The sequence below is a fragment of the Cyrtonyx montezumae genome, unplaced genomic scaffold (assembly GCF_038088225.1).
Source record: "Cyrtonyx montezumae isolate F1298 unplaced genomic scaffold, pur_monq_1.0 scaffold_25, whole genome shotgun sequence".
Lineage (NCBI taxonomy): Eukaryota > Metazoa > Chordata > Aves > Galliformes > Odontophoridae > Cyrtonyx > Cyrtonyx montezumae.
Genome location: NW_027071992.1, coordinates 14,780,044 through 14,802,071, shown reverse-complemented (window position 1 = coordinate 14,802,071; position 22,028 = coordinate 14,780,044). Strand labels below are relative to the sequence as shown.

General features: G+C 52.5%; 2 protein-coding genes across 2 annotated transcripts in view; one reads left to right on the top strand and one right to left on the bottom strand.

The window, feature by feature from the left end:
- The window catches only part of GALT (galactose-1-phosphate uridylyltransferase), a 427,049-nt gene extending 409,560 nt beyond the window's left edge, over nucleotides 1-17,489 (bottom strand). The window contains exons 1-11 of the mRNA XM_065740035.1: nucleotides 17,426-17,489; nucleotides 16,861-17,030; nucleotides 16,707-16,782; nucleotides 16,582-16,630; nucleotides 16,353-16,482; nucleotides 16,127-16,183; nucleotides 15,730-15,852; nucleotides 15,521-15,653; nucleotides 15,230-15,313; nucleotides 15,002-15,156; nucleotides 14,583-14,915 (exon numbers count right to left, since the gene is read on the bottom strand). Coding sequence (XP_065596107.1) covers nucleotides 14,832-14,915; nucleotides 15,002-15,156; nucleotides 15,230-15,313; nucleotides 15,521-15,653; nucleotides 15,730-15,852; nucleotides 16,127-16,183; nucleotides 16,353-16,482; nucleotides 16,582-16,630; nucleotides 16,707-16,782; nucleotides 16,861-17,030; nucleotides 17,426-17,471 — 1,107 coding nt within the window. The 5' untranslated portion in view covers nucleotides 17,472-17,489 and the 3' untranslated portion in view covers nucleotides 14,583-14,831. The remainder of the gene's footprint in view (nucleotides 1-14,582; nucleotides 14,916-15,001; nucleotides 15,157-15,229; nucleotides 15,314-15,520; nucleotides 15,654-15,729; nucleotides 15,853-16,126; nucleotides 16,184-16,352; nucleotides 16,483-16,581; nucleotides 16,631-16,706; nucleotides 16,783-16,860; nucleotides 17,031-17,425) is intronic.
- A 180-nt stretch (nucleotides 17,490-17,669) lies between these two features.
- SIGMAR1 (sigma non-opioid intracellular receptor 1) lies at nucleotides 17,670-19,161 on the top strand. The gene is made up of 4 exons (XM_065740026.1): nucleotides 17,670-17,817; nucleotides 18,198-18,398; nucleotides 18,518-18,610; nucleotides 18,883-19,161. Exons 1-4 carry the CDS (start codon nucleotides 17,670-17,672, stop codon nucleotides 19,107-19,109), a joined length of 669 nt encoding a protein of 222 aa, XP_065596098.1. The 3' UTR covers nucleotides 19,110-19,161.
- Nucleotides 19,162-22,028: the final 2,867 nt, after the last annotated feature.

The window sequence follows — 22,028 nt, the reverse complement described above, 5'->3', positions numbered from 1 at the left end:
CAAGAACGGCAGAGCACCTCATTCTGCCTTGCCCATCACCCTGTGATGCCTGCAGCATGTCTGGTGGCTGAAAGGCACTTCTTGGAGCAGCAGCTTCCCCAGCAGGACCAAGGTGAAGGTCTCTCCTGGGATGACAAATGGTGATGTGCTGGAAGGAAGAAGCCATGAGAGCAGGGACAGGAGGAGAGGACTCCTGAAAGCATCCTTGAGCACTAGGGATAATTAAGTGGGCTGCCTGCCAAATTTTCCAGATGTTTAATTAATACTGTAAGACCCCTGCTCATCTGGCTGATCCCACTGCTAAAGACTCCCCGTCTCGGCCTCAGCTGAGCTCTGCAATGAACAGAGACATCTAGTGAGCTGCTGGACTTGGAGCTTGTCCCACTGGCCTCCCTCCTGCCTGATCCCAGCACCCCATGTAAGACACAGATCCAGGCATGCAGATCCACAGTAAGACATGGACCCAGGAATGCAGATCTGTAGGAAGCCACAGCAGGGCTGGACACAGTTCCTGAAAGACTCCCACTCCATTCCCACTCACACGGATCTCCTCACCTCACCCATGATATGGTGTCCAAAGGAGGTGGGAACTTTGAGGACACAGAGGAAACAACCATTTCTGGGGTTTCGTGGTCTGGGGATGAGCCTGGTAGATCTCACCAGCTAGAGCTTGCCATGAATACATATTAACTTTTAGTGCTGAGTCTGCTGCAGGCATAAAGTAATGCATGGTTGGGGAGCAACTCCTGACACAGATTGACTGCTCATGAGGGCTGCCCAGAGTATGCAAACAGCATCAAGTATGGGCAGTTGACACTGCAAGCTGCAAGGTCTCTAACGGAGAGGGCAACTTAGCTCTTGCACAAGTGAAGGATAGTATCAAGGAAACTAAAAGAAGGCCTGTCCTTCTTCCCCCATTCACCAGCCATTTTTGCAGGCTGAATGGCCATTTGTCTCCAAAATAACCATGGAAAGTGATCTTATGGATCTAGCTGGATATATCAGATAGAGCATTGCAGGCAGGCAGAGTCTCTGCGTGTGGAATCTGTCAACATCAGAACTGTGGGTTCAGAAAGGAAGTCAAAAGACACTGATGCCCATTTCCAGCGTGAAGGTCTCCTTCAAGATCCCTTCTAGCCATGGCTTTGGCAGCTCTTTGAAACCAAATCAACACTTACAGAGCATTTATCTGTGTGATGCACCGGTACTTGGCAACAGAGAATTCCTCACACAAAGCAGTTTGTCTCTGAGACCACAAAAAGATCTGTAAGACTTTACTGTGTCCTCCAACACAATGGTACTCAAAATCCACTGTGATGTGACCATCACATATGTGCAGGGACAGCAAAATCCCACCCTGACAGTGTTTACTTGGAAAAGGGGAATGACACTGCTATGAAAGCACTTATTAAAAGTGAGATAAATGAGATAAAGAGCCTGAGTGTGTGTGGCATGAGAAATGTTTACAGGTGCCCTTTAGGATGCTTACATTTCTCCTTGCAAAAAAAAGGCATTTGAAATGCAATCCTGGTTAAATAGCAGAGTAAAGGTAGGTGTCTATGAGGGAAAGGGGGTCTTCACAATTTGAAGGCTTCCCCGATTGTGGAACTACATTTGTGTAGGCTCTGGCAGATGTGATGCAAGCAGTAAGACCAGCGGCAAAATGATCACTAAAGGAAGGCAGCAGAAAAACAGGAACGTTTTCTCCCTGGTGAGATGAGCCAAGAGGTCAGGACACAAGGCTCTATAGATGGAGTATGAAGGCTCACTCTGCTCAATCAGCTCATGGATGGACCAGGGAAGGAGGCATACAGAGAGGTGACCGCAGCTTCTGCCAACATCACACATGTAGGGTTATAAAAAATGGACTTGATTTTGAAAAGCTGCTGAAAGATCTGGCACAACTGCTCAGCAACGAGATGGCGAAGCAGAGAGACAATGACCACCGAGGAAATAAGCTGATTTGTGCTGGACTCGTAAGCAGGGCATTTCTGCTCTGCCCAGCAGGGAGCAGCACTGAAGCAGTGGGGAAATAAGAGCAAAGATGCAAACGACACCACATTGCAGTGTAAATCCAGACCCTTTGAGTGGAGTGCATTCTGATGCTCCTCCTACTCGAGAAGACCAAATGGAGATGACTGAGGGCGTGGGACAGAGACTGGAGCAGGACTGGATCCTTCACCATTATGCAATGGGAAGCAGAAGCCACATTTACCCAGGGATCAAGGTCCTGCTCACCCCAGGGCAGAAGAGCAAGTAAACAGGGAAACTCAGAATCCATCCCCTTCTCTGCAGGGTTTTGACCTCACACATCCCATGGGTGTCTCATCTCTCCCCGCATCACCCAAAGCACTGCAAAAAACTAAAACCCACAGCCATGATTCCCACACCTCCTGTCTGCAAGTAAGGCAAGCCCTTGGGTTTGGGAAGTAATGAACTGGTGGTGACCAGCTGAAGAGGGAGAGCTGGCCAGCACAGCTAGCCCAAACACTCAATTAAAATGAATTATAATGCAGCTCCTCTCAGCCCTGATGCTGGGCAGCTCTCAGCAGCACGACTGGTGATGTCTGCAGTGAAATTTGTGCCAATTTTGCCTGGACAATAATGCCTGGATCAAAGGAGCTTGTGAAAGAAATTAAATGGAGTATGGATAGGTTCCCTGTGCCTGCCTGTTATAAATACACACCACAAATGTTAGCTTTTAGGCTTAAATTCCACCTCCTGAATGAGCTATTATTTCAGCACAGCCAAGCAGCCAGATGAGATTCTTGCTTTTGTATTTTGATGAGTGAAGAGGATCTGACATCTTGGATGCCTCTGATCCAGCCCAGAGCTTTCTTCTCTGACTAATCAGCTGTGCTCCCCGCACCTCAGCCGTAATATGGAGCAGCGGGAGGCTCTGAGTATTGATCAGGGAGTGCAAAACCTTTACTGAAAAGTGCCCAGCATCCTCAGGGAGCTGTTCTGGCTTTGTTAGGCTGTCTGCAGTGCTGGAGGAATGGAGAACATTGTTTGCAGCAGGATCGAGTGCAGCACTCCCCCCTTTTTCCCGGGCAGCACACCTCTCCCAGCACGGGAGTTAAATCTGGAGGGAGAAATCCAGCAGCCCCCAGGGATGCTGCTGATGAGCACATTCTGGGGTGCAGGACAAAGCACTTCTGGGGTGGTGCCTTCCCACTCTGTTGGGGTAAGAGTCCCCAAGCAGGCGGCAGTGGGGACATCTGCCAGCATCTGTTTACGATCCGTAGAGCAATGGTCTGCTCTGGGGGAGGGTAGTAGCAAGGAACCGGTTTTCCATACCGCTCAAGCTCTAGAGTTCTCAGCTCATTTACCAGGAGCCAAATCCAGCCTTGACACAAAACAGAGACAATCAGTGGCAGAATCAGACCCTGCCACAGTGGTTCATCCTAATACGTGCTCTTGGTCCCATGCTCCAAGGTCACAGGCAGGGGAAACAGCTCCTTTGCAATTTCAATTTTTCCGTTTCAATTGCTCCTTGCAATTGAAATGCAAAAAGAGCCATGTCCTGCAATGATAATCTCCATCTGCTTCTGAAATGCATACTCCAAACCATTCTCTGCCTGCAGTGTTCTCCTTATAGCTGCTGAGATTGAGAAGAGGGCCATAGTTGGCTGGGGCTGTGGAAGATGGTTTGCCCCAAGAAATCAGCAAGATGAGCTGCCATGAGCCATAGGCAGACATGAAAGTGCTAGAAAAGCACCATTTAATCAGAAGATAAGCCAAAGCTGTGGAGAGGCTGCAGCAAAATGAGAGCAACCACTCCACCCAGCTATCAGGGCAGCAGCAAGCCCGTTTTGAGATAGGCAAGACATCAGAGAGGAAAGATGTTTCCACAGCAGCACCACAGCAGGCAGCTGTTACTAATTGCATTAATAGGATGGCATCACAAAAAAAAAGGGGGGAAACCACTTCTCCAAAATTTCAGGGGCCAGATTCTGCCTGTGGAGCCATTGAAAGGAGAGGAGTGGATTCTGGATTCACTGCGGATTTGCTCCACACTCACAGTGCTGGAAACAGGGGCAGGATGCAGCCATGCAGCCCTGAAAATGTCAACACAAAACATCTGTTTATTTGATTTAAACAACAACAACTAAATAAACAAACAAAAAAGCCAGAACAAAACCAGCAAGCCTCAGACATGAGCTTGAGTGACTTCTTGAAGACTTGGATTCCTTTTCCTTTTCTCCAAATGAAGGTTTCAGGCTGACTGAAAGGGAGCAGTGCAGCAGTGACTGCACAAGATGGGGCCAATGCTCAGCAATCCCCCCTTGCCAAAGCCACCTCACTGCCTCAGTTTCTCCCTCTCGTGATAAGGGCTGCTCTTCACCAGCACAGCAGGTGGGCGGGAAGCCATTGGCGTGCACCGCTGTGCCCCAGTGGCTGACATTTCACAAGGCAAGATTTCCTTCTCAACACCACAGGAAGAACCTCCGGCCTCACCCCTTGGCAGGGACATTCCTCCCTTATCCTGCCCATCGAGGCATAAGGCCAATTTTGGCAAAGACCCTTCCTGCTGGGAGCCAGGGGCAGCCAACCAGCTGGACCAGTAACAGCCTTTTGTGCCACCTCCCCATCCTCATCCTGCTCGTCGTCACCCACCCTCTGCTACCAAAAGCAAGGACTTGTTTTCATGTCCTTGTTGGTTTTGCTTTGTTTTTCCACAAAACTATTTTTATTCGTGCTCCAATCCCAGTTGTACTGGGGATTGGGCATTTCAGCCAAAGCAATAAGAAATAAAGAGCAAAGAAAGTGAATTGAGATCCAGAGGATTTCAATAAATTAAAAAGAAAAAAAAATTAAAGGAGCAGAAAAAAAGCCATAGCTGAGCTCAGAGGAAGCAGGGCAATCAGAGCAAAAGCTCCCAGCTCTGCCAGTTCCTGTTAGTTAGCAGATCAAATTCTCTGCCTCTCTTGTCCAAAAGTATCAGCTCCAAAGTCTTCCTCACACTCCCAGTGGAGGTGTTTCCAGGCTGGAAACAAACCTGCTCTCCCATTCCCCGTGCCATTTTACCCAAATTGCCCTCTGTCAAACTGACTCTTGCTCCATACCATGTCACCACCCCTGGAGGTTTTCGTGGTACTGAGGGACTTAGTGGGTACGAAGGGGGTAGGTTGGGGTTGGATTAGATGATCGATGATTCTCTATCCTGAAGACATGCCCCAGGACAACATGACTGCAGACTGACACCAGGTCCTTGTCCCAGCCAGGTGGTTCGTAAGAACTGAGACAACATTTTGCACAGTAAGAACACTTGTGGTGGAGACTGCCATTACCAACAGTGACCAACCATCCTATCCAGAGGATTAATTTCCCCATGTAAGTTTTATCATGTGTCAAGACAGAAGAAAAAATGTTTTCTTTATGATAAGGGCAGTGAAGCACTGGCACAGGTTGCCCAGAGAGGCGGTGGATGCCCCATCCCTGGAGGCATTCAAGGTCAGGGTGGAGGGGCTTTGAGCACCTGATGGAGCTGTGGGTCTTCCTGCTCATTGCAGGGGAGTTGGACTGAATGATCTCTAAAGGTCCCTACTGTGGTTCTGTGACTCTATGAAGATCCCAGTGGATGAGAATTCTGGGTTTCATTAACATTCCAAGTGTTTGTAAAGTACAGGAGAGATGGGGCACTGATGGGGCTTAACTCCTGCACAAGCTATGGGCCCACATAACCCATCTGGCCAATTGTCTTTTGCATATTCTGAATTCATAACCAAGAACTCTTTTCCTACTCCAACCTCTGCAAGCACACTTCATAACCAATCTGCTCTTACCTGTACTGTCTTGTCTGCCTAAGATCTGTGTTCTCCCCATAGGTTGCTGGCAGCTGGATGAGGGACGAGCAGTGAAGTCAGTTTAATAACATTTTCTTTGTTATTATCTCTCAGCTTCTCCCAGCATTTTGCTCAGATTTCTGTTAAATTTTTGCCAAACAAAACCCTGCCCAAATCAGCCCCCATGACCACAGGACTCTATTTATAACCAAGATCCCATTTAGCAGATAAATGAAGGGAACTCTAGCAGGATTTAAGCTAAGCAGTTATCTGTGACCGGTGGACGTGTGTGCATCACATTAAACTTAACTGGGAGCAAGGAAGGCAGGGAGGGAGAAGAGCAAGCAGCTGCCTGAGCAGCTAGACAGAAACTGCGGGCATGTAATCACTGTGTGGCTCAGGGAAACTCCAGGAGTGCAAAACCCTTCCCAGGATGCGGGAAGCACCCTGCTTTCCCTGGGTACCCCTCAGGATCAGCATCTCCTCTCCACTCTCTAAGCCGTGTATCATTTGCAAGGACCTTTCTTGTCTTTCTGGCTGGTTATTACTGTCTAAGACGATGCACTTAACAGGGTTGTGAAATCAGCCATAAAGTTTACTGCACTACATCAATATAATGCCCTGCAAAGTTAATACGGAGATACCTACTTTATAACAAGGACAAATAAAAACATCTCCTATTAGCTCCTGGCACGAGGAGCTTTGTTTCTGAAGGCCAGATGCTGCAAAGAAATGGGTGAAGAATATTAATACACATATGTATGAAGCTATGCACATATACATACTGTTATGTGCTTATTTACATATACATATATATGGATATGATGAGAGACTCCTGGATTTGCTCAGCTGTTCTGCAGCCTTCAGAGCACTTTGTTTCCCCACAGCAGGAGAGACCAGCTACAGGTCCTGAGGTTCTGCTGTTATATCATGTCAATTTTTCATCATCCCCCAGTCCCTTGTCATGGAAAATGGATAAGTTTAAGCAAGAAATTGATCCAAGGTCAGAGTTAAACACATGGACATAAACATAGCAAGGAGTAAAATGCCTCTTATGCAAAGCAGTGCCGTTAAGGGCCATTTAGGATTTTGAGTGTGGGAATACCTCTGACGACTCCAGGGAAGCAGGTTGCTGTTGGTCTTGTTCCCAAAGATTGAGAAGCTCCTGGATCACGTGCCCTCATCCCCCTGTCTCTCTTCTGCCCATCTCAACTTGAGGCCAGGTCTTCTTGCAGGCCTACTCCTGACCTCTCCAATTCCACCTCCAGTACATCTTCCTTTTTTCTGTGATGTTCAGTTCAGCAGCAAAAAACAATAGGAGAAAGAATGGGTTTTCTCTAGGTTTCTGTGCCCTAGATGCCAACAGATAGCCCAAAAAATACCCGGATGGTGTTGGATAAGAGTCTGGGAGTTGTTTGTCAACCCGAGAGGGTGGATGAGGGCATGGTTCACCCATGCCTATGTACCCCAAACTACACCACCCACACACATCATGGCATCTCCTGAGCACAGCGTATGCCCCGAACACTTCAGCTGAAGTTCAAGTCCCCATCATCTGTGGAGTTAAATCCAGGGAGGGTGTTGACCCCCAGCAAAAAGCCCTCCCTGGTGCCCTACCCTCATCATCCATTCACCATCACCTCCACTGTCTCTTCAGAGCAGGCATTATTAGAGATATTACAGTTTTCAGATCTATCATGAAGTGCTGAAAGATGTGAAATTGAAGGTATTAAACACAATCAGAGAGTGGAAAGATTGTGTCATCCAGACTTGTAGACACGATAAGAGGTTTTGCCTGTTTTCCCTCCAGAAGATTGCTGCAGTCTGGCAGTGGCATGAGCTGGAGACTAAGAGAAAGAAGTGAGCACCTGCATCCAGCTCAGGAAGCACTGAAGGAAATGCCCTACCATGGGGCGAGTGCCTATGGAAAATCCAGTGTGACCTGTTGCTAGCACAACATTAAAAGCCTCCGATAAGAAACGGCCAGGAGGAATCAGTTATACATCATCACCACCTGCTGGTACAGCAGAAAGAGTCCCAGCCACCAAGGACCTGCCAGCCATGGGACACTCCAAAAAGCACCCAGCACTCCAAAAAACACGCAGCAATTCAAAGCTGTTGCATGCTGCAGGAGAACTGCTACCTGCACCAGCATTTAAAAGCATGTTTGCAGCCAGATCCTGTTGTCAGGAAGAATCAGAGGTGCCTAATGAGCTTAGGATTAAAGATTTAAAGAAAGGTAAAATAATTAAGGTCCTGTTTTCAGGGCATGAGAAGAATAGGGATTGTCAGTCTAGCTTGCTCCATTTTTCCACAGAGATTATGAATTTGGTGTCGAGGGATGATAGCACTGCCGTGATGCACTAGGCTCTTGTAAGCTAGTTGATCTGCCCTGACTGACACTAGTTAATAAACCTGAGCAACAATGAATCAGTGTGGTACACCAGAAAGCAGCAAATGAGAATGCCCAAATGTAACAAAGGGAGCTCCTCTGAGGGAGCATTCCTCCATCTTTCTTTTAATTTCATTCCAGGTACTGGAATTTATAAGGTCTTTCATGACCCTTCTCCAGCCTGAGCAAGTCCAACTCTTAATCCATCTCCACAGCAGAGATGCTCCAGCTCTCTGAGCATCCTTATGGCTTCCTCTGAACCAGCTCCAACAGGTCCACATCCTTCCAGACCCAGGGGCCTCAGGGCTTGGTGCAGTACTGCAGGTGGATCCTCAAGAGGGCAGAGCAGAAGGGAACAATCACTGCCTGTGTCACTGGTGAAGACAATGAATAGTATTGGTCCCAGCACAGACTCTCGAGGGACATCACTGGTTACTGGTTCCTAACCAGGCATTGAGCCATTGACTGTAACTTTTTGAATGATGCTATTCAGACAATTTCAAATCAGATATTAAAAAATATTTCTTCTCCAAAAGAGTGGTCAGGCACTGGCGCAGGCCGCCCAGCGATATGGTGGAGTCACCGTTCCTGGAGGTGTTCACAAAATGTGGAGATGTGGCACTGAGGGATGTGGTTAGTGGGCATGGTGGGGTTGGGCTGGCAGTTGAACGAGATGATCTTAGTGGCCCTTTCCAACATTAATGATCTTATGATTCTGCCATTCTAATACCTTCCCCCTCTAACATCCCATCGATCAAATCCAAATCCCCAGTTCAATGCCTTGCATGTTGTGGGGGACCTTACCAAAGACCTTGCACAAATCCAGGTAGTAGCATCAGTTGCTCTTCCCTTGTCCTCCAATGCCATCACTCCATCCTAGATGACCACCAGACTGGTCAGGCATGTTTTGCCACCCGTGATGCCATGCTGGCTGCCTCTAACCACCTACCTGCCTTCCACATACTTTCACATAACCTCCAGGAAGATCAGCTTCTCCAGGCAATGAAAGAAATGTTCAAATCAGGCACCTGCCACTGCCCACCTCCTTCCTTTCCACATCAGACCCCTCTGCTCCTGCCCTTTGCCTCAATATGGCCAGGCATTTTGGACAAAAGCGCTTTTTCATCCAAAAATTGCCAGCTCATCAAAACACTTCCCAAGAAAAAGTCACTTCAGAGGAATTTCTTTTTTCAAAAATCTTGAGAGGAAGAAAAAAAAAAAAGAGGCATGCAATGGTTTAACTATCCTGTTTCAACAGCTTTAAATGAAAAAATAAATCTTTTTTTTTTTTCCCCATGAGTGCCAAATGACTTTTCATTTGGAAATGGAAGATCATTATCATGTTCAAAAAAAAAAAAAAATCAAATAGAAAAGGGTGACATCAAAAGAAAATCTCTGGAAAATGTTAAAGTGAAACAATCAGCTGCATCCGAAGCAGCACGAGGAGCTGGGTTGTGCCTTACCAGGTCTCAGCATGGTTTTCATCCCTGCTTGAGGCAGGATGGAATTCCTACATCCTGGTGAGCACCTCAGGGCAGTAGAGCCATGCCAGCTTTGGGTAGCTCTTTCCCACTGGATTTTACCCCCTGGTTGCTTTCAGCTGGGGTACATGCTGGCAGTCCCAGGCTGTCACCCCCAGTCCTCAGCTGTTACAGTTTAGGCTGCGTGGGGAGCGGGAATGCCAGCAATCCAGCATCCAGAAGGGAATCCAGGCCCCATTCAATATTGAAAGAAGAAGGGCTTTGAAAGGAGTACGCTCGTTTCCCTGTTTTGTCCTCTGCCAAGAAAACCGGGGGAATGAAGGAAGGGGTGAATGGGTGGGGAAACAGTGGAAAAAATGTCTTGGCTAGGCCCTCCATGCCTTTTATCTCGTGGGCAGCCTGCCGAGGCTGGGTCTTCCCCTGCTGAGCCCTCTGGCAGATCAAACAGGAGTGAAGAAGAGTTATAGCTCCTCCACAGACCCCTCCCACAAGGAAGTGAGGAGAGGAAGAAAGAGCAAACAACTTTCTGATGCCCACGGTGCTGTCTCGGCTGGGGCACCCATTCTGACCCCCTCAGGACCCACAGGTGGCCCCCACAGGGAACTTGGAGAGATTTAAATGTGGCCAGAGGGGTGACCCACGTCCCCACGGAGGGGAACAGCACTACTGCATGGCCTACAATGAAGGGAAAGGTCCCAGCATCTCCCTGGGTCCTGCTGTGCCTGCTTCACCACCATGTCAGACCATTCAGAGCCAGCTTCAAGCAAACAGCATAATTAAATGTCTTTATTCCAAGGACTCCCTCTGTGTGTTTGTGTATTTGTGGATTAGCAGCTAATACAGTAAGAGGCTTTATTGCAACTAAATTGATTTCTTATTTTTTCTCTCTCTTCTCTTCCCCTGTACCTTCTCCTCCCTGCTCACCAGCCCATGGGAACCATCTCCTTCACCATCTGACAGCAGAGTAAGGACTGCAATGGGGCAGTGACCACAGCAAACCCCTGGGCAAGAAGACCTGAGGGACTGATGCTGAGAGCTTGTGTTGGTGGGGGGACATGGCTGCAGGGTAAATTGGGACTGGCTGTGTCCATCATATGAGCAATAAGAGAGCCCGGGTACATGGGGAGGTTAACTCAAAGGCTGCAGCAGATTTGGGAGGAATTCCTTGCCACGGAGGCTCAGAAGGTCAGAGTTGGCAACACTCAGCATCACACAAGGACCACACCAGCCCATGGTGACAGGGAAATGGGGACACCTGGCCACCAAGAATACCCAGAGACTCCAATAGCTTCTCACTGCAATCACTAAAAGTAATGGAGATAATAAATGCAGTCATTACCAGGCAGTGATCTGTGTATCACTCCAGGCTTCCCAGATGGGGCACAATTTGATACCCCACCTTCCTTGCTTCTCCTTCCTTCCCTCCATCCCTCTCCTTTCCTGGGTAGCAGCAGCTGAGGCCATAATTGAATGTGGCTGGGAGGAATGCGAAGCAAAAGGCTGTTAAAAAGGAGAAGAAACGAGGGTACCTGTGGGATTACATGAGCCAGAAAAATGCAAAGCCGGCTTCCAGCAGCCCATAAAATAGATGCTGTCTCCTCTCCCATTGGCAGGGTTTGGCTGCACACAAAAAGGCTGGGAAGAGGATTTTTATGGCAGTTATTTATAGGCTGGACAACCAGCCATGTGTGTGCCCTGGATTTCTGCCTTGTGCCATGTGCTGGGCACAGCAGCAGCAGACCTGGGGACAAGCAACAGGGCCAGTGACCAAGTCATGGCCACCCATGGGACAGCCCATGTCACCCTGCACTGCTACATCACCAGCTCTGATGAACGTCCCCAAGGAGCCCTTCTTCTCCATGTCAACAAAATAAGTTTAATAACGTCCTCAAGCTCTGTGCAAAGCTCCACAGTTGACACTTCAAGGGGCACATTTCATTAACTAAAGGGTGGAGGGGAGAGAAGGGAGAGAGGAGGGGAAAAGAAAAAAAAAAGAAGGAAAAGGAAAAGACTACCTTGCTGAATTAATCAGGCTTCACTGTAATGTTCAGGCTCGGATTTTATTTCCTGTAATAAGCCCATTAATACGGGTGTCTATAGCGGGGGGCTTTTAGCAGCAGGCACCATTAGTATAACGAGGAAGGGCTAATAGAGTTTTATTGGAATTTTTACTCCGACATCACAGCCTTTTAAAACAGCTGTCTCAATAGGCATTATTATTCTGATTAACATTTAGACAGCACAAATCATAGTGATGCCCTTGGTGTCCTGCAGGTTTTATCATAATCATTGCAAGGCCCTGATGAGACGGCTGATCCAGGGTTGGGGGGTGGGAGGTGTTTGGATACTGGCAGGGGCAAGGGGTTCATTTCTGTTCTCCTGTGCCAGCATTTCTAAAGAGCTGGGATAGGTCCCACTGTTACCAATGTGCAGCATAAGCAGTTGGAATCTGCTGGTATCTTTTTAGCAGCCCTGATCCCAGGGGGAACTTGAAAATGGGGTGAAGAGGGCTAAAAAGCATCAGGGGTTATTTATGCAGGCACTTCGTGGTGGAGCAGTATGTCCTCAGCACCAAGAAATCTGGGGTGGTGGAGGAGTTTCCTGCTTACTGCCCACACGGTTGCTGCAGGGTGATGCAGCTCAATCACTGCCTGTTTCAGGTGCGTAACAAGTAAGATTACGTGGGGCTGCATTCCCAGAGCCCAGACACCCAGCAATGCTCTGGGTTGCCCAGGATACGCTGGCTGCTGTGCCAAGAGCAATTCTGGGGGGATCTGGGGTTTTGGTTTTCATTCTCCTGGCATACCAGAACTGTCCTTAGCAGGGAGCTGATTGCTGCAGGGCATGAGGGTGTCCAGCATCTGCTTAAATTTTTGTAATTACTTTTCATGTTAAGCGCCTGATGGTGTCTTTCAGGCAGAAACAGAGTTTCCCTAGGCTGCTCCTTTTCCCTAGCAGCTACAGGGCCTTCCTCTCTTCATTCCTCCTCCTCTTTCTCTTTCCCCCCCCTCCACCTCCATCAATTCAATCACAGGCAACTGGAGGCAAGGGGAAACTCAACAATAAAGGCAAAAACAACAGTAAAACTGGAATGAAATGACAGCCATAAACCCTGTACCAGCAGGGACAGTAAAAGTGCAGTTTGGCAGGAGCCAGCAGGCCTGCACTAATACCATTATTTTTTTTTTTCCTGATTAAAATGCTTTGGTCACAGATTAACTTCTTTCACACAGTATTTATCGTCTCACCTGTGCTGGGAGGGAGGGAGAGAGGAGCTACGGGGGCAGTGGGATTTGGGCTTCAGAGATAGCACCAAAGGGGTCCTATGCACTGTGACACTGTCACACTGAGCCTGCGGACAGAGGGGCTGGGGTACAGGGGCTGCAGGTTGTGCAGACATCTGGCAGCAGTCAGGGTCACAGCAACAATACCACACCCAGTTCCATCTCATCCCCCAAAAGCACAGCTTCCCTGTGATGCAAGCATGGCTCCATCTCTCCTGGCTGTGTTTTCCCATCCCTTGCACCTTGCTTAAAGGTACTAGGGCATTTTTTCCCCTAACAAGCCATTCCTTTCCTCCAACAAATCCATCTAATGTCCACCCTTGAATTTTTCACTTTTTTTGTGGGGGAAAGAAAAAAAAAAAAGAATCAAATGAGGCCCTCATGGTGTCTCAGCATAATTTCAGCAGTACCTGTGCTCCTCAGCACATACCATCTCCCTGGCTTTCATCCTAAATCACAACACAACAAACAGGCTGTTCATTAGGTTCTGTTTAATTAAGCAATACAGATCCTGCCCTGATATTTACAATCCCACTTGCTCTGATTTATTAGAGAAAGAGTCTCGTTTTTAAAGACGGTGACTGTAAAGTTTAATACAGCTTGACTTATTGCAAGTTTCATTTACAGCCCTGGGCTGACGCACGGAGGCCCGGGCTGAGAGCTGGTGGGCTATTAAATCAGAGCTAACTGCGCGTGCAGGGGGATGACGAGCCTCGTTACAACCAGTTCAGCGGCTAATTACCCCAATCTGGATTCCCACATTTAAGCCAACTCGTTGCCGCTTTTCCAGGGCCATGGGGAAGAGCTGGGCAGGGTCTGTGATTGCTGTAAGTGTGCACCTGTTGCAAGGAGGAAGGGGAACAGGGGCTGCAATTGATGGTCAACACCCCCAGCATGATCCTCCTCATCCCAAAGATTCTGGGACCTGCAATGGGGATATCATGGGCAGGATGGGGATGTTGGAGGGGATAGAGATATCAGAGGAGGATGGGGACAGCGTCCAGCCTCCCATGGGCAGGGATGTGGGAACAGTGTAGACAGGGACACGTGGCACTTTTCACCAGACACTATCTTGGAGGTAGCAGATCAGTCCTGCAGAGGAGGATCTCCCTGCTTGCAAGAGATTTCTGGCCCCCAGGGGACCACTCTCAGACTTCAGAACGCTACGGGCCTCATTAGGGAGTTATGAGAACAGCTCTTTGGTGACAATTAAAATAGAATTGCATGAGGATGCAGCAGCAGATGGTGCTCCAAGCAGCAGGCATCCCTATAGGACACACCTCCAGATCAGCTGTGAGGTATCACAGAGGGGATGGGGCTGCAGAGGGGAGCAGAGCATGGAGCTGCCTGCCATACCCCCCAGCACAGATGCTGCATCCACCCTCCTGCTGCACCCCACACTGCATCCTAAGTACCCAGGCAGGCAGGATGAAGGCTATCTCCCCACATGGTGAAAAGGAAGAGAAAGCAGTGAGTTTGCCAGTCTCCAGCCCTGCCTAGGACATGGATGTACCTGGGGCAGCTTTCTGCCTCTCACTCCTCCTCTGCCTGCAAGGCAGCTCAGGCAGGCCCAGAGCTCCCCCCAGGGAGGATAAGGAGACAGTGCAGAGACAGCAGCGAGCAGCACATCCCCTACAGCCCCCTCAAAACAGCTGGGGTTCTTCCTAAAGGACCAGAAGCCAGCAGGGCACACCCAGAGGCACTATGCTTGTGGGTTTATTGAGCACCACTCCCAGATTCACCGGTAAGTCCAGACTGGGAGGAAGGCAGGCTCTTTGGCATCATGACTGTACAGGGATGTGGCAGGATGAGGGCTGGGGAAGCCACAGTCAACAAGGAAGCTCAGAAGAAGCAGACAGGCCTTGGCCAAGCCCTCCATTTTGTCTCAGACCTGAGCAGCACCACACACCATCTCCTGATGCCTGAGCTTGTAGTGCACCTCAGGGAGGGCTCTCAGCCGCTCTGCAGCCTGCAGGTAACAGAGATGAGGTGGGGGCAGCTCAGCAAGCATCCAGACCACTCCCTGAGCTCCCCCCGCCAGGCCCACCTCCTCACCTGTTCAGGGGTGAGGTCCCGCTGTGCCTGTGCCAGCATCTCATAGCCCACCATGAACTTACGGACGGTGGCGGAGCGGAGCAGTGGTGGGTAGTAATGGGCGTGGAGCTGCCAGTGCCCACAGTCCTCCTGCAGGTAGGGGCCTGTGGGGGCTCCTGAGGGGGACATGGAGTGAGGTGTGGAATGGGAGAGATGAGGATAGAGGGGCAGAGAAGAAGGGACACTCACCATGCCAGCCCATGGAGTAGGGGAAGGAGACTTGGAAGAGGTTGTCATACTTGATCAGCAGCCGCTGCATGATGGAGGCCAGGTCTGTGGGGTTGGAGGGTAGTGAGCACACCCAGAGCTGGCCAGGACCCCCACTGACACCAGTGGCACTTGGTTGACAAGCATGAGGGATATGCTGGCCACTCCCTACCCACACAGACAGCACCCCAGCAGCATGGAGCACCATGCCCTTCATTGCCAACAAAATCCCACAGAGCTCCCTCCTGAAAAGTAGCCCAGGGCATCACTCACTGTCCCTCTCGCTGTCACACAGGTCCTGTAGGCGGAGGACATGGCGGCGGGGCAGGAGCAGAGTCTGGAAGGGCCAGGTGGCCCAGTAGGGCACAACCACCATCCAGTCCTCGTTCTCCACCACCAGCCGCTCCTGTGGGACACAGTGCTCAGGCAATGGGGACAAGGACATCCCCCGCTCAGGGACAGGGTGACAGCTGTGTCCTCACCTTTCGCTGAGCCTCCTGCTCGGCGTACTGCAGCAGCATGGGCACACCATGCTGGCTGTGGTGCTGCCGCTGTGTTCGCTCCTCCAGGCGCGCCTCGTTGGGGAGGAAGCTGCTGGCCCACACCTGGCAGGGACACAGGGCTGTGTTGTCACCTGCCCCCAACAAGCTGGCCCCATCACATCCCCTGGGGCGCAACAAGCTCATGCTACAGTGCCTAAACCAAACCTTACACCTGCTCAACCACGGTTCCGTGCTGCCACCAGGTGGGCAGTCCTGCCAGCAACAACCGCAAGGGACAGTCCCCAGCAGAGAGCGGATAAGAGGGGGACTGACCCCACTGTGCTCCCATCTTCCAGGGGGCTTTGTCCTAGAGTCGCCCCTGGGGTGACAGCCTCACCTGGCAGTGCGGGTGTGGGTTGGAGCAGCCCATCATCGCCCCTTTGTTCTCGAAGATCTGTGGAGGAAGCAGTGCAGGTGGACAGGTGACAGCAGCCCTGTCCCCGCTGTGGGACAAAACGGTGTTCCCAGCACAGTGGGAAAGCAGCACAGGTGAGCAGAGCCCTGATGCATAGGGAGACCGTGTGCCCCCGGGGATGGGGACACGTCCCCAGACCCCAACAGACCTGCACCCAGGGGTAGGAGGCCCCCAGCTCTTCCTCCAGCTCTGCCCATGCGTCAATCACCGCTCGGATCTCCAGCAGAGACATGAGGGGCAGCGTCAGGTCGGAGTGCGGGTGGAAGCACATCACCTTGCTGGGCAAAAAGCCCCCCACAGGTGAGATCCCAAAAATCAGAACAGGAGTGCAAAGGAAGGCAATGGGGCTGCTTGTTCCCAGCGCTGGGAGTACTCACCAGACACCCCGGGCAGCTGCTGCTCGGAACAGGGGGTGGCCACTGTCATCTGGAGGGGACAGAGAATAGGGATGTGGGCAGCATCCACACCCCTCCACCCTCCCCAGAACCTCTGCAGGATTTACCAGGCTCGGGAGCATCAGGCTGCAATGCAGGGAAGTCATTGGGGAAGACAAAGGTGCCCTCGTAGTGGGGGTTCACCTGTAGGGGTAAGAAATGGGGTCTGGGGTTGGGGGTCAGGCTCAGAAGGGGAGACAGGATGAGGATGCCCCACAGTACCTCGCCATTGGCCCGGGTGGCCCCAGGGCAGAGAGGGTTCTTGGGGTCCCATCGGGGCACGTCCTCAGGTGGGGGCTTCTCCAGCTGACCCTGCCAGGGCCGCTTCACACGGTGTGCTGACACCAGCACCCACTCGTCCCGCAGTGGGTTGTAGCGGGAGTGCTGGTGTTCTGCGGGATGTCAGCAGAGTCACTGAGTGGGGTCATGAGTGGGGTCACTGCTGAAGGACACGAGTGAGGGGACACGAGTGGGTAGGGAGATGCCTGGGGAACACAAGTGGAGGACAGTACTTGGGGGGGCACAAGGGGACAGGAGTGAGGGGCGTGAGTTTGGTGACACAAGTGGAGCACGACTGAGGGAAACATAAGTGGAGGAACACGAGGGAAAGACAGGGTTTGGGGGCACAAGCGGGAAAACCCGACGTGGGGAAGACGAGTGGGGTGGGGGACACCTAAGGAAGAACGCGGGCGGAGGGACTCGAGTGGGATGAGGGACATATGCGTGGACACGAGCGGGACGGGGACTCCCCCTCCTCCCCGTCCCGCGCTCCCCGGCCCCGCCGTACCGCTGGCACGGAAGCGGTCTCCGCCTCCCCCCGCCGCCTCCTCCATGCCTTCGCCGAACCCGGAAGCCCCGTCCCCGCCGGGCGGTCCCGGCTCCGTCCCGCCCCTCCGCGCCGGCGCAGCGCAGCGGCCGGGAGTGGCGTGGCCTCGACGGGGCGGTACCGGGTCGTCCCCGCGGGCGGGACGGAGCGGTGCGGCGCGGAGCGGAACGGGACGGAACGGAACGGAACGGAACGGAACGGTGGCATGGGGGCGGCGGGGCCGTGGGTACTGCGAGTCGGGTTGGGGCTGGGAGTGCTGGCCCTGCTGCTGCAGGGGCTGCGGGGCTGGCTGGCCTGCAAGCGGTACGAGTTCCAACCCGCCGAGATCGCCCAGCTCGCCCGGCACCACGCGGGTATGTGGGGGTGGGAGGAGACGGGAAGTGGAACCCAGAAGGGGAAAGGGGTCAGGAAGGGAGCAGCGTTTGGGAAATGGAGGTTCTGGTGCTAGGTGGTAGTGGGAGGGGACGGGCGTCAGCTCCCGTGGGGCGTCCCATATGTTACAGCACAGGGCTGCACGCTAGTGGGAGACGGCCGCTGCCACCTCGGGGTCCTGCTCCAGCTAATTCCAAGAGTGGGCCTTTCAGTACCATACCTCGTTCTCCACGGAGTAGGGAGCCAGTGGGGCTGGGAAAGTTCTCGAACTAGAGCCCTCAGAGGCTATACCGGGACCCCTTGGCTAAGCATGTTAGGGCTTGGTCTGTGCCAGGCATTCAGGCACACCTCGTTACTGCAGGGCTGGACCATGAACTGGCTTTCTCCAAAATCATCGTGGAGCTGCGGAAGAAGCATCCAGGCCACATTCTGCCTGATGAGGACCTGCAGTGGGTGTTTGTGAACGCGGGTGGCTGGATGGGCTCCATGTGCCTGCTGCATGCCTCCCTCACTGAGTATGTGCTGCTCTTTGGGACGGCCATTGACACTGGGGGACACTCAGGTACGTGGGGCATGGGGTGTTTCTGTGCTCGTTTAGGTCCTCTCCTGCCGGGACTGCCCGTCCCAGGGGCTGGCAGTCCTCTCATCCCTACAGGGACATGATAAAGTGGTCTTTCGCAGGTCGCTACTGGGCAGAAATCTATGACACCATCATCTCAGGCACCTTCCGGCAGTGGAAAGAGGGAACCACCAGAAGCGAGATCTATTATCCTGGTAAGCATGACACCAGGGCTGCATCCCCATCCTGCAGTGTGGCCACTCTGCACTGTCTTGCAGCCTCTTCCTTCCAACTGGCAAGAGCCTGGAGAGGGGGACAAGGCACTCCATGTCCCGTGCACCATGACAGTGTCAATAATAGAGGGATGGCTGCTGGCCACAGGGAAGGGATGGGGAAGGGCTAAGCACTGCATCTCCCAGCCCCACACGTTTCCACCGTGGGCACGATGTGGGACAGCCACTGGGAGTGATGCCATGTGTGTTGGCAGGGGACACCATTGTGCACCAGGCAGGAGAGGCTACGTCAGTGCAGTGGAACGCGGGCACCTGGATGGTGGAGTACGGCCGAGGCTTTGTCCCCTCCATGCTTGCCTTTGCATTGGCAGACACCGTATTCAGCACTCAGGACTGCATCACCCTCTTCTACACTCTGCGTGTCTTTGCCAAGGGCCTGCTCCTGGAAGCCAATGCCTTCTTCAGCACTTTGGGCTGCTGAGCCTGGCTGAACAGCGTGCCCCAACAGTCTTCCTCCCCCCCCCCCCACCCACCCACCCCCTCCCTCTCTTCTCTGGGCTGCAGATCACAAAACCTGGGGGTGAGGATGCCGGTGTATCCGGCACCAAGCAGCCCCTGGGAGGTTCCCCTGTGTGCCATCCAGGCTGGCAGGCAGCCGTGGATGTGGTTAGCACAGAGCACGGTGTCCAGCTGGCAGTTCCTGCTGTGGCTTCCAAGTGCTGGCAGCACATGATGTCCCCAGGCACTAGGGGAGGATGCCCAGGCAGTATGGGGATGCTCAGCCTCTGTGCTGAAGGTCTGTCCTGGCACCTATCCCTGCTGTGTCACCTGTCCCTTGGGTGGAAGAGATCCCTTCCTTGTGCCTCCCCCTTGTTGTCCCCCCAAGGGGTACAGCCACCATCTGTCGCCTTAACCAAGCATGGCCTCCAGGCTGTGCACATACTGAGTGTCTGTAGGTGCGCAAAACTCCAAATCAGCTCAGGATGGGACTTTGCCCCTTGAAACATTTCCCCTGGCTGACAGCCAGAAGGGTCCCCGGCCGAGCAGGGGTGCGCACTCTGCTCACAGCCCCACACCCATGTGGACTCAGCAGAGGGCTTCCAGCTCTCTTTTGTTCCCCAGATAATATGTGTCCCCAGGCCACCAGCCTGCAGCACATCTCTCTTCATCCCTCTGACTGGCAGCCCTGTGCATGGGCTACATTGTTTTTTGTCACCCCAAGACAGATGTCAGTAATAAACATTGTCATCCCACCTGCTTGATGTCTGGTGTGTGCAGAGCCCCAGCGTGGGGTCTGGGTCTGGGGGGTCCTTGGGACAGCCATAGTGGCACAATCGTGCAGAGGGAAGAGTTTTGGGAGAGCAGTGTGTCTGCACATGGGTGTGAGAAGGGCATGGGAGGTGATCCTGGAGTGCATGGGCTGCACACATGTGTGCAGGGGTGCAAGCAGGATTTTATGCATGCACATTAGCAGTGTGTCAGTGTGTGATTAAAAGTGTGCAGGTGGATGTAGGGCAGGTGTGTTTACATGTGTGCATATGTAGAGCCATCGTGCATCCATGTGGTCAGAGAAATGTGTGTAGTGTATTGTGCGCATGTATGGATATGTGCGGGCAGGAAAGCAGTGTGCATGTGTCTGTGCACACCCCCTATTCAGATGCACAGGTGTGTATGTACATGCACATGTGTGCACATGGCTGTGTTTATGTGTGCTCCGCAAGCCTGTCGAGGAACATGAGTAATCCTGCTCTGGCCCGTGCAGGAAGGCGCTAACTCAGCAGCTCGTATCAATACTGCTCCACTTACAGCGAAAGCCATGTAATGAAAATCCGATGGGCACGCTGGTGGGAGTAAATAAGTATGCCATTAAAATGAGAAAATCAAAGCTCTGGACAGGTCTTTTCTCTTGCCCATTGATTTCTTTTATTACGGAAATATTGCTGCTAAATAACATTAGTGTGAACAATCTCAGCAGTGTTTTCCGTAGCGCCTGTGTCAATAATGCCGTGGTGAGCAGGGGTCCCGGTGGGGCTGCTCCAGGGGTGCCCTTGTCACCCCTAGGTGTGCTCAGCAGAGGAACTGGGCAGCTCAAGGGGTTTTGGTGAGTGTCACTGGGAGAGGTTGTCCCTAACCATCATCTTATTGATAGGGGGAAGCTGAGGCATGGAGCAGGGTGCATGCTCCCCTGCTGCCAGTAACTTGAGCACAGCCCCTGTCGTAGGGCTGGGGCTTGTGGTCAGAGCCCTTAAGCTCCCTGCACTCAGACACCAAGTGACCCAGACACATGGGAGAGCTGCACTTTCCAGCACAGAGAAGCCAGGTGGGGATCCCAGGATGCCTCAGAAGTGGCCAGAGGTGGTCAAGGAGACTTTGTGATGTGGGTCCTGCTGCAGCTCCTCAAAGCCATCACAGGACAAATGCACTTTGCTGCCCAACACGCACCTTCCCCCTGCAGCCTGCTCTATCTTGCTGTCCGTCCGCACACAGCGGATATCGATCAGCCCACAGGATCTATCTCCCGATTCCTCCCGCAGTATCTCTCTGCTCAGAGTATCTCTCAATCTACTCTGCTGTCTGCCCATCTATACCTACAGTATCTACCTGTGCCGCCTCCACTGCAGCCATCGATATGCATTTGTCTGGGAGATTTCTCTTGTCTCTCCACCGTTGCCAGATCCCAGCAGTGCACGTTGCAGAGCTGGTGGAGGGAACGCGGCCTTTGCATGTCCAAATGGGTAGGGTCCCCATGAGGTGACGGGGGACAGATCAGTGCAGTGCACAAGTGGATGGGCACATCCCAGCACAGGGGGTGCCTGCACCCTTGGGTGCACCAAACAGGAGGGCTTCAGCCTGTAACCTGCTGCTTGGGGAGGGCTGGAAGTGCTGGGAAAGGATGGGCCGAGGCAGGCTACAGCTGTCCAGCCCCGAAACGAGATGGTCGACAGCTGCTTTATCTCCTGTGCAAAGATAAACAGCGGCCGGGGGCCCCGCGGGGTCGGAGTGCTGCGCTGCCGCCCGAGCCACGGTCAGCACTGCGGTGAGCGGCCGCTGCTCCCCGCACAGGGCGGCAGCGCGGGGGCTGCGGGATGCTGCGGGTCCTGGCTCAAACCCGCGGGCAGGGCTCATTCTGCGGGTCAGGGCTCGGCGTTTGCTGCTAGCTTCAGCATCCCCTTTATACCGCCCAGGGACAGGGTGCACCCCACCCCACCTCCAACACACGTGTGCACACACCTAGCAGTGCACACAGAGCACACGCCCACCCCTCCCGACACGGACTGCTACAGATAAGCACACAGACCGCACACACCCAGCCCCAGCACGTCCAGGTAAACACATCACTGTCCCCAGCGGTGTGCAAACGTGCACACACACACACACACACGCACCGCACACACTCACA